At 46.7% G+C, this 11,978-nt stretch overlaps 1 protein-coding gene across 1 annotated transcript in view; it reads left to right on the top strand.

Annotated features, from left to right (window-relative positions):
• Positions 1-1,457: 1,457 nt before the first annotated feature.
• Positions 1,458-11,978, top strand: part of MAP3K20 (mitogen-activated protein kinase kinase kinase 20) — a 94,133-nt gene continuing 83,612 nt past the window's right edge. Inside the window, 2 exon segments of the mRNA XM_050899598.1 lie at positions 1,458-1,592; positions 8,221-8,410. Of these exon segments, the coding sequence (XP_050755555.1) occupies positions 8,252-8,410 (159 nt within the window). The 5' untranslated portion in view covers positions 1,458-1,592; positions 8,221-8,251.

Here is an 11,978-nt window from a genome sequence, read left to right as displayed (position 1 = left end):
CTGCACACCTCTGTGATTCACTGTGCTACACAGCTGATTTTTATATGGTAGATGTACACATACAACAATAGTCAAATACGAGAGATAACGAGGAGCTGAGATTCTCCAGTGAATGCAAAACCACAGTATACAGACACCGGTAGATGAGCTGGGGAGTGCGGTGTTAAAGCAGTGATGAGCATTGAATCTTGCATGATACTGATACAAAAAATGTACTGTCACAGTCACGTGATTGCCTCAGTAGAAAAATTGTTTGCCCCCAAGTCTTTTGCGTCACTTCCTTTAAGTGTGACAGCTTATTTTCAGTTTGCAAAAAGTTTTCCGCAACAGCAGAGTACCCCAATGCCATTAAAACGTTTGGATAAGGAAGGGTCCGTGTGGCTTCAGAGGGTGGAGGTGGGGTGTCTCTCTGTTTTCATCCTGACCTGGGCTGACCATACTGAGGGCAGCCAGGGAATACGGTCAGGGGATGGGAAGGTTGCACTTGCCAGTCGAGTCCTCCTCTTCTTCCACATTCCTAAAAGGAGGACTGGCTATAGTGGCACAACCTTCTCCCTTCCTACTCCTGGGGACCTCCAGACCCTCACCGACCCACACCCACAGCAGCTTGGCAACCCCAGGTGACACCCAACACTTAAAAGATGCTGCTGCTTGTGGTAACACCATCCCAGCTCTGGTGGCACAAGAACAATGAAGCGGAGTTTTTTAAAATTACCATCACCTGGTCATTTTGGAAATAATTTTAGATAAATTTAGCTATATTGCCTGTCACTGAAGCAGCAACCCTGGAAGGAAAGAACTTGCGCTTCCAAAGCTGCAGCCATGCAGTGCAGCACCGTGCCAGGACTCCCTCCATCTGCAATGGCAGGGCCGCACTTGCGAACCAAAACCACCCGAGCTGACAGGCCCCGGTCGGTCCAGAAGGCTCTTCCTAAATTTGGCACGGTTAACCGGCAAGCAGACACCCTGCCTCAGCCGAAGGCCATCCTCTCTGGTCAGCCCAAGCCATCCACGGAGCCAACGCTCCATCCAGCTCGCCTCACGCCAGCCCCACCACGGCAGCCGATGCCGCGGGTGAGGGCTGCGGAGGCCGTGAGGGGCCAGGCGCCCCGTTACTCATCAACGCGTCGGGGACGAGGGTGGTGGGCACGCGGCCTTCCTCGCCCGCCGCCTCCCGCACGCTCGGCCGGGGCAGAAGCGGTGGCGTGCGGCCCCAGCTGCCCCGGTGCCGGTACCGGCGGCCGGCAGGCCTGACGCCTCGCCGCCCCACGCGCCGCCCGCCCAGCCCCGGCACCTCGCCCCCTATAGGCGGGGCGGCCGCGCTGCCCGCACCCCTGAGGCGGCGGCGGCGGCGGCGGCGGCGGCGGCGGCCTTGCCTTCCCCGCGGGGCGCGGCGCAGAGCGCGGGGTGGCGCCGCTGCGAGGCGGCGCGGGGGCGGCGGCAGCAGCAGCGGCAGCGGCTCCGGCTCTCCGGCACCAACCGGAAGCGCGGGGGACGGAGCGGGAGACGCGGTCGCGCCGGTTCCAGCCTCCCTCGGCGGCTCCGGGATCGGCGCCGCTCGGGTCCCGCCAGCCCGGAGTCCCTCGGGGAAGGTGAGGAAGGCGAGGCGCCCCCCCCCCCCGCCCCCCCCGCCGCGCCCGGGCGGGGGGCAGCGCTGGGGGCGGTGGCGCGGTCCGTGCGTGTTTCGCTGGGCGGAGGGAGGCGGCGGGCAGCCGGCGGGGCGCAGCGCGGCTGGAGAGCGGGGCCGGGCCGTGGGTGTCCCCGCCGGGTTCGACGTTTCCCACCCGCTGAAACAACTTTGAAAGTCCTTGGAGGGGAGGCGCTCGGCCTTCCCGGCGCACGGCCTGACCTTGCGTCGCCCCGGGGAGCAGCCGCCGGCTGATCCCGCAGCGCCGGCCAACACCCCCGGGAGGCAGCGGCGCCCACGCGTGGCCGCGCCGTGGGGCGAGGGTCCCGCGGGCGCCGCTGGGAGCCGGGAGACGGGCAGTGCCTCGCCGGGCAGGGCACGGTGGTGTCCGCCCAGGAGCACCCGGGAGGGCGGTGAGCGGCGGCTGTGCGGGACGGCCCCACGCGGGAAAGGTGCTGCCAGCTGTTGTCTTCCGTGGGGGTTGGCCGCGGGACGTGGACAGCCGGCGTCTGGCTGGGGGCCGCTACCCTCGCCCACCCCTCTGCTCCTGAGATGATGTTTCAAACATGTTCACTTTATGTGCACCTGCTGCATTTTTCTGTGGTGTTGGGCATAAAATCGCTCAGATTGGGCTTTGAGGTGTGACTTTCCTTCCCTTCCATTTTTTCCTTTTCCCCCTCATTTTTTAAGTAAACTGGCATTCTTTTTTTTTTTTTTGCTATGTTTACTCAAGTTAGTTCCTTTCTGCCAGTACACCTTTTTTTTTTTTTTAGCGTGCGTGTGTGTTATCCATCCATTACCCCTCTATGCAGCGTGCTTTGCTGTGAATTTTAGCGAGAGAGCCATCAGGAAAGCCATGGATCATTACTTTTTCTAAATTCCAGAAGCAGAAATAATTTGAAAGCACTGGATTAACTGGGTCACTGCCTGAAAACATCATAGCTTTCCGCTGGAGGCACGTGGTTAGATGTTTTCAGGACTTTGCCCTGAAATTGTAAGTCCTCAGAAGCCTACTTGTTTTATCTATCAGTAATGTGCTTTGCATACCAGTGGCGTTTTGTGAATAATGACTGACGGAGGAGAAGGCAGAAACGCTGACAAAACCAAGGCCCGGGTCCTGCAGTCGTGCCTGTGCGAGGGCTGAGCGGCTCTACAGGCCAGAGTGTGGGTTTAGCTGCCTTGTCTGTCTTGTGTGTTGTTGTGTGCGTACTCCTGGCAGACATCACTGATGAGGTATAATGTAAGCGAAGTGAGCAGTTTAGGATTTCTCTGAGATAAAATGTTTTCTATTTAAAGTGAGGCCTTTAAACCCTTCAGTCTCTGCCATTGACACAGCTCAGGTTGAAAATAGTTCTTTTTCTGAAGTACTCAAACTGCTAAGGCTGAGTTGAGCCCTTTTTCTGTAGCACTGATGGTTATATGAATTCAAACAGAATTAGAAATGTTATTAATGGAAGTTATGCAGAATTCTTAGGTTCTGACAAAGGACAGGCTCAAATATTGTTGCTTCTGTAACTAAGGTAGGCAGAGCCAAGCCTCCAGCCTCACCATCTTCAGGGCTGCTGCTCAGTCTGATTAAGAAAGTTTAGGAATTGTAGGGGTTGATAACTTTATTTTAACTTATTGGGAGATTAGAAGATTAGGATATATTCACTTTGGAGTTGTGCTTGGGGTTTGTTTGCATCTTATCCATCAGCAGTTCATGATACGATTAAAGGATCTTTTATTTATAAAAACTTCCTTCTGCAGTATCTCTCGTAGCTCGATGTCACTGTAACTCCTTTTCTGTTTTCTGTTTAGATGAGAGAGTGGTTAACCATGTTTTGGCGTTTGAGGTTTTTTTTGGTTGGGCTTTTTTTTTTTTTTTTTTTTTAAAAGGCTACATAAATATGCTGCTGCAAAAATCCAGGTCGATATGCTCAAGGACTGTAGGCCATGTTGCATACAAAGGATGATTTGGATCTAAAAATGGATGGTCAAAGATCCTGAAAGCAAATGGGCTGTTTTGCCAAATAAGGAAACTTGGCACATTCTGCTGTGTATTTTAAGATAGCACAAGTGTAGTGTGCTACTACTTTATTGGCAATATGTTGGCAGCGTGCCTTCCTGAAAGAAGCACTGAATCCTGCTTCATGGAACCATGCAGTGAAGTGAGGGCAGTGAGTTGTGTGGTTGTTACCTTTAATAAATTACAAAGGGTTTTCCCGAAGTAATTGAATATTTAAGCAGCGTCAGGTGCACGTGCAGGATGAGGGATGCAATTTTCAGTTCTGCAGCCACGCACTAAGCAAAATATGAGTTGCAGTTACTGTGCAATTTGTGCTAAATTCTTTCCTGCCTCCTGTCTCTAACTTGTAAATCCCTCAGAGGAAGCTCTCTATACTCCAGGAGCAGTAGCTAAATGACAAATAGTAGGGTCTTCTGGCTTGTACATGGAGTAAAGCAGAGAGTTGGGCATGGCAGCACTTCCCTTGCAGCGCAGGCTGGTTTTGAGGAGCTGGGAGGTACAAATGAACGTGTCAGGTTCTTCCAGTGTTGCTGTGCTAGGATGCAGGGCAGGGCAGCCTGCAGCAGGGTCGGTTTGCAACCCGCCTGCCTGGGTGCTTGGGGGTTCCCTCACCTTGGGGGGGTCTGGGCGGAGCAGCAGGTGTGGGACCTCAGCAGGGTCCTGGGAAGGGACCCCCACACGGGTTACTCCCCTGAAGTGCTGTAATCACAGCAAGCCAGTGATGGTGGATGGTTTCCTACACCGAGCACTTATTACTGTACTGAACTGAGCTTATTGTGGCTTAATAGCTTGCTGCAAAGTGACTCTGTGTAATAGAGTCCTGACATGTTAAATACTAATGTTAAATAATGTTAAATAATAACTCGACATGTTAAATACTGCCAAAGGCAGCTCAGATCTGTTTTTTTGGTGTGAAATGAACAGCTTCTAACAGCATGCTCAAATAAGTTACTATGAAGAAAAAAAACAACACAGGAGAAGATGGAGATGTTGTTGCAAGATTACAAGCTCATGTTAACCATTAGAAATAAAACAGAAAAAGGAGAAAGTTCTTTTTCCCCCCCAAAAGATCCTCTAGGAGCAATTGAAATAACCAGCAATTGAATTATTTCTTGAAATACCTGTCATTCACTGTTTCTGAACTGTCACGTTTTCATTTCATCAACAACAAGCAACAAAGTTAGTTGACATGGCGTTCCCCGCTGCTACACGATGATAGTGGTTAAACACTTGCAGCTGCGTTAGTGGGGAAGGATGGTGCTGATGCCAAACCTTTGTTATGCTGTGTGCCTGGGGGGGGGGAATTGCCATAATGCCCCCGGCCCCAAGCCTGGAGACTCTGTTGCAGAGGACTGCTCTCTTGACCGCGGAAGTGTAAGATGCAAAGAAGTGCTGCACGTTGTTGGAATGATGCACTTGTTTCGGATGCAAGTGTAAGACTATGGAGTTTAATGACATACCTGAGTGGTGGTTTTTTTTTTTCTTAACCAATGGTATAAATTCTGATTGTTAAGTATCTTTTAAAACAGGATGACAGGTTAATAACTGTGTGTGGATTTGTCACGTACAGTTGTTACTCTAAACAGTTGTTTTCTCAAACATAACAAAGAGATTGATCTGTCTAATTGAGGATTAACTACCTTGCATCCGAAAACATGGAGTAATATTTAAACAGGTCTGTTCTTTCATTCGGAAGGAGAAAACTGTATACCTAACTTGCGCTGTCATTGATTACAGATCTCTAAATAAAGAGTGTCCCATGTAAATCTCCTCTACTTTCTCTGGAAAAAAGCATCTGGAAGAACCTGATACAAGCCAATGAATCATTCTTTAAATTGTATTACTTTATTGTATGCTGGTGCCTATAGCATCTGCTGCTGATTGACTGCTGTAGATAAATTTTGAAATCGCGAAGGTGTTGAAAGAATGAACAGTAGCTTCTGCAAATGCTTCTGTGCCAGGCACTGCGTTGAAGTTGCATAAATGTTTAGGTAAAGTTTTAAGCAGCAAGGAGGACCCATCAGAAAAGTACTCACTTGTATTTATCAAGTGTCTGGTGTGCATGTTGTACCATCTTGAGGTCTGTTTTCTGTGAAATCTTGGAATAACATCTTGTTCTATGTTAGCGTAACTTTCAGCAGTCAAATCATTTACTTGTTTATATGGATTATTTGGTTCTTCTGGGTGAACAGTAATTTAAAATAATTTGACAGCTCTTCAGAACTATTGAGTTCAGATAGCGAAAGCCAGAAATATTTGTTTCCTGTGATGTATCTTTCTTTTTGCTTGGTTTTCTGTTCCTTCTGCCATCCCAAAAGCAACCATCTGTTATCAGCTATTCACACTTTCCTGTTAAATTTATGGTCCAGTCGGTGCATATGCTTTTGCCTATGAGTAACATTACTCTTCTGAATAGTTCTGTTGTCAGTAAGGAGATTATTCACTGGAGCATAATTATCCACGTGCATAAACGTGTGCAGGGCTGTGGCCTTAAATTGTGAGGTCTCTGGGTTGGGAAGCTGACCTGTTTTATTTGTCTATAAAGTGTCACGTATGCTTGAGACACCGTGTACACAGCATTAACTTGGAGCAACTGCTGGAGTAAACGAGGCAAATGACCTTTTGTTTCTGAAGACGTGCTAATTAAGCAGCACTGGCAAAGAGCAAAAAGTTAAAACTGGCTTCGCTACTCTCCTGATTTGCAGGAGTGACCAATTTCCTTTCCCTTGAGCTTTCTCTAAAGAAAATGTGTGCAGGGCAGTGCAAAAGATGGCTCTGGGATGGCAGGAAATCTAACGACAACAGTAGCAAGGATAAAACAAGAACAGAAGGTCAGCAGAAGAGTTCAGGCACTTGTATCGGGGAAGGAGCTGACAGGGTACTGGAAGAATGGACTTTATTTCACATCCCACGGGTAACCGCTGCTCTGACTTGCAGAGCTGGAGAAAGAGCGTTCGTGTTCCTTCACCAAGAGCTTTGCAGGCTGACTGTCAGTGAAAGGCGTGCTTGAAGCCTGTTCCGTCCTAAACATGATGCCTTCTGTAAACATAGTAAAGTTGTCATGGTCTGGTCAGCGCTTGCCTTTACCCTTACAGGTGGTGAAGAGATGTAAAACGAAGCAGGCAGTTTCAGAAAAGGCTTTATGTTATCTTATGCAATATGTAGAAAAATGTTGGTATCTTCATCTCTCATTTGGAGAATAGCTGTGACCAAATAGTGCCAGAAATTTCCAGTCAAATGATATCTCAAAATTTTAATCAGATTAGCAGTACAATCAGGAGAGTTGGGGGGGAAATTATGTCTTTGTGTTTGTTATAGAAGGGACTGAGATGAAGGAGTTTTGGCAGTTGGCAGTGCTAGGTGTATTACAGGTGTGTTTCCCAGCCCCGGACAACACATCCATAATGTGTGGATTCCATCTCAAAAAGCCCTATGGATTCGAGGGTCCCAGAAGACACAGTATGTTTTGATACTATAGTTAGACCAGTATAATTGGGGGTGTAATTTTCACCAGCAACCCAAAATCTCTGTGTCTTTTTTTTGGCTTGTTTTATTCAAACCCATCTCTTTCATTTTATGCTGATAAGTTTACTTTCATTAATTGCAAGTATTGTAACTTTTGCTGGTAATTAAAACTACTTTGTCTAAACTGGTGCATCTGAAATGATCCCACAGCAGGCTTGCAGATGGTTCTGGAGGATGCCGTGTCCTGCAGTCCCACTAAGGACCTGAGGCTTCCTGATCTTACACCATTAAAAAGAGAAACCTAAAATTAGTCATTGTTCATGCATTTAGGTGATAACATTTCTTGAAATTCGCTACGGGCATAAGCTTTATCACTGTGAAATCTCTGAGAAGGACGTTCTGTTCCCCTGGCAGCAGACATGGGATCATCTCTTGAAACTGCCGACGCCAGTCTTGGCACAGGCTGCAGAATTTCACATATTGTAACCCAGATGAATTACCTTGTACTTGTGCTTTGTTATAACATGCGAACAGAACTGAGTCACTCTGGAAGAGATGTTTACCGTGGCCAGGTTTTTCCACAACCTTGCGCGAAGCACTCCTACCTCACCCTGAGTACCGGCAGCGCTCGTGGTGCGTGCCGAGGCGTTGCTGCCCGCCTGCCGGAAGGCTGCCTGCCCAGCTGGGGCGGCGCGCCTCGTGCACAGCCATCGTGGCGGGAGAGCCGGCGTGCCTGGCATGCCTGAGCTCCTAGGCAAGCTTGGAGCGGAGAGTGCGCTTCCCGTCCATCGGCGTGCTTCGCTCGCGTCGGGGAAGGCAGTGACGCGCCTGCCTTTCGCAGAGCCGCTTCCAAGGTGTTAAGGAAACGTCAGTATCGCTCTGAGGAATATTTTTAGTCATTTCTGTCTCCCAGCTGCTCCTAATAGCTTGTGCAAATTATGCAAACATTTGCACAGCCTGTTGGAGTGCGAGTTCCCAGGCTGTTTTCCCCCTGTGCCCCGTGGATTTTACTGTAGCGTGTTTATGGTGACTGGTTCTGGTTTTGGGGTGTCTGAGCATGGGTAAGAAAGTCCATAAATCCACGGAGCGTATGTGTTAATGAAAGCTTTTCTCTTCACAGGTTTTGCTGTGGTATATTTTGTCATTATGAGATGTCGTCTACCAGTGCTTCATTTGTGCAAATTAGATTTGATGACTTGCAGTTTTTTGAGAACTGCGGTGGAGGGAGTTTCGGGAGTGTCTACCGAGCCCGATGGATTTCTCAGGACAAGGAGGTGGCTGTAAAGAAGCTGCTCAAAATAGAAAAAGAGGTGAGAGTTTACTTTTCATTCACTTTGTCTGCTGTGGAAACAAGAACAGAAATTCTTTTATAGTGTCTTCGATCCTCTAGCTAATTGAAGCAAACTACCTTGAGCTTTTTGTTTGTTGAATTACAAAACGCCATAACTGGATGATGTTACAACAAAGGCATACTGAGAGGGCCCCAGCCAAGGGTGTCTCTGATTGAAAGCATTATTGTTTTACTGTTTACTGTCCTCCCCCACTTTTCTTCTTTAGCAGCTCCTCTCTGCCCTGGCCCTGAGGAGGAGGAGAGCTAGCTGCACCTGTGGAGCTAGTAATTTCCCTTTGATACTGCTGGGCATGTTGCTAGATAGGAAGAGGTAGTATTCACTGTCTTTGCTTGCTTCTGTTTTCTCCTCTTTATATCTTGTCTCTTAAGCGCTGTGGTTCACGTCTGTATGTTCACTATAGGCTTAGTGTGTGTTACTCGGCATTGTCTCTTCCCTGCCTGGTGCACGTTTTGATCTGGGGTTCCACTAGCTCTGAGTTAGTCATAGCCGCACTTCGGCTTGGTCTCATCTTGCAGCAAGGTTTAAGCCTAACCGTTCTACCAGTCACCTTCCCTTGCGGCGTCCTGTGCACCTGGAAAGGTGGACAGGTCCTTGGCAATCCTGTGGGAAAAGGCAGAATTAACTTACTTCACCTTTACCAAGGTTGGTTTGAGTTTTATTTAAAAAAGATTTTTAGGTTTACCTAAAAATCCTCTTGACCCTCAGCTTTGTACAGTCCCAGCAGAGACAGTGTATGTGGTCATCACAGCGCTCCAGTCTGCCTGCTGGTCACCACTGCTGATGTAGCAGTGAGGACACACCAGCGTAGCGATGGACAGCACAGTTACTGGACCACTGTTCCACCATGACTATATCTAACTTGTATACAATATCCTCAAAGTATTTTAGGAAGACAGTTAAAGCTGGAGGACAGCAGAGCAGCGCTAGGGATAACATGCTTAGTACTCCAAAGTTCATCCACTGCTGCAGCAACTGAGTTGGCGTGATCATGTCATGCTTAGTGATGTGATAAGCATGTTTGATCATGATTAAGCAAGTTGCTGTCTAAAATAATGTGGAAGGATCTCATGATTTTTCCAGGATGGTGTGAGATGTACACCTTCTCTCCAGTGCCAGTTTGTACTGTTCTCTTTATTTCTACTATTTGTTAATATCAAAAGATATACAAAGACAATTAAAATTGGTGCGATGTAGTATCAGTAATGCGCTCCTTAAAAATCAGCTGGCTGGCAGATCTCAGTGGTGGTCAGTGAAGTATCTTTATTGAATAGGTGTGTTTCTGGTGGGATTACACAGGAGTCTGTGCTACACCTGTTGCTAGGTACTTCAAGCATTTTTGAAAGAAAGTTTAAAAACAATATTATTACATCTTGTGATGGCATAAACCTTAGTGGAATGGGAAAGGATGGAGAAAGTAGGACAGTCATATGTATTGCTTGACACAGTTGGACCATTCAACAAAAATATTTTTTTTTTAAAACAACCAAATACAACGTTCAGCTTGTAGTAACAAGGAACACAGGTTGCACACTAGGAAAAGGAAACCGTATGCTGGAAAGAATTTAGTATAATTTAAGGGTTTATTTAGGGATTAATGAAGACTTGCAACTCATTAAGAGCTCATATCATGATGCTGTTAGGCAAATTAGGTTAACGCCCTTGCATATCCAAATGAGGATCAAGTCATTTGTAAGAACCAGGCGTGCTTTATCTTGGTATGCGGCACTGGGGAAATGGGTGTTGGGCAGTAGGTGCAGACCCGGTTCTGTTGTGTTTTAAAGAATGTAAATGAACTGGAGAGGCAGCCCAAGAGGGACTTGCAAAACACACTCAAAGAGTGGAAAGTAGGGGGGCTGTGGGGATGCGTGTCGGAAGCGGGTGATGGACGTCATCCATCAGGATGAGTTGACAGAAGGGGAGCAAGTGCCTTCCAGCACAAAATTGTTTATTTTCCTTCAGACTGGTCATCATTTGGAGCTTAAACTAACAAGATGGGTTATAGTTGGGAACAGCTTGGTGTGGGCACCTTCTCTGGGGAGTTTTCTGGGGAGGCAGAAGAGAGGCAAGTGGTGGTGCCTTAAATAAGTCTAGCAAGTTTTGCCAGAACTTGTCTGTCAAAAACCCTAGAGAATTAAAAAATAAGAACTTGTTTACAAAAATTGCGTTTTCATATGGAGAAAATGCTGGGCTTGTTTAATGTAGTGCAAAAAGTTATTACAAGAACTGATGGTTGGGATCTGAAGCCAGACAAATTAGAATGGGAAATAAAGCACAAATTATAAGGAGTGAGGATGAGTAACGCTTGGAGCAGACTACAAATGGAAGGAGCGAAGATGGAGAATCCTTTCCATCTTCATGTCTTCACATTGAGATGTCTTTTTGGACAATTGTTTTTGTCAAGTTGTTGAGCTCAACACAAGAGCAGCTTGCTGAAGTATAGTGGCCTGTGTCGTGCCAGAGGCCAGCCTCGGTGGCCTAAAGGTCTCTTCTGACCCTAATGGCTGTCAGTCTGTTTACATATGTAGTATGTTTATCTGTAGTGATGACAATAATGAAGTCTGTGACTGAACTGTGCTGAAATTCATGGTGAGTCAATGGCTTTTCTGATAGCAATAGAAAAATAACTTGCCCTAACTGTATGTATCTGTGTTTAGTAGATATTTGGATGGTTTGCATTTAGTCCAGAAAACTAATTATTACTCTTTCTGGTTTATTTGAAAGGAAGTGTCCTTTTAACTCCATGACTGATTGTCTTGTATTTCTGTTAACTGCTGCCAATAATCCATAACAACTGATTAAAGGGAAAACAGAGGAGAGTTGGGAAAAGCTTGCTCAGAGGAATTTTGTGCTAGCCGAGTCCAAGGGCACAAGCCAAGTCAATAGAGCTGTGGTATCATTCTGCAAATATGTTGTATCTGTGTTTCATTTTATTAAACAAGCCAATCAAAACCAGCAAAGATCTTGAAGGCTTTGTATTAGCCAAGTGGCTAACAAGTTCTAACATGAAACAAAGCAATTTTTGTTCCAGTATAGAGCAGCATATCATACTAAAATACGTGCTCAGAAAAACTTATAAATACTTGGAAGCGTGTTGCTCAGGCAGATTTCTTCAAAACTCTTTAAAATTTGAGAAATGGGAAGACCTCTGCAAGGCATTAACTTTTTATAGACAGGCAGTAAAATGTGACTGTACAGGAAGACGTGTGTGTTTAGGTGAATGACATACCGCTAAATACAGCTACATAGGTGTGCTGAGAAAAATAAATATGCTGCAAGGCCTTGATTAGAGTATCAGATCGGGAACTCCGGACAAGACTTCCGCTGATTAAGTAAACCATAGGAGTGTGTCTTGAGTGATTAAATAACAACAAAAACAAAATTAAATTGCCATTTTACTGTCTAGTCCAAGCACGTTAGCAGTTTTAGGTTTTAAGCAAGGAATGGGAGTTCCTTGTGAATTGTTTTATGGAAAATCAAACTACTGGCGTGATGTTTATGATGCATGCGGGGGGAGTAGAAATGCCTC

The sequence above is a fragment of the Gymnogyps californianus genome, chromosome 7, assembly GCF_018139145.2.
Source record: "Gymnogyps californianus isolate 813 chromosome 7, ASM1813914v2, whole genome shotgun sequence".
Taxonomy (NCBI): domain Eukaryota; kingdom Metazoa; phylum Chordata; class Aves; order Accipitriformes; family Cathartidae; genus Gymnogyps; species Gymnogyps californianus.
This window is presented reverse-complemented; position numbering and strand designations above follow the sequence as displayed.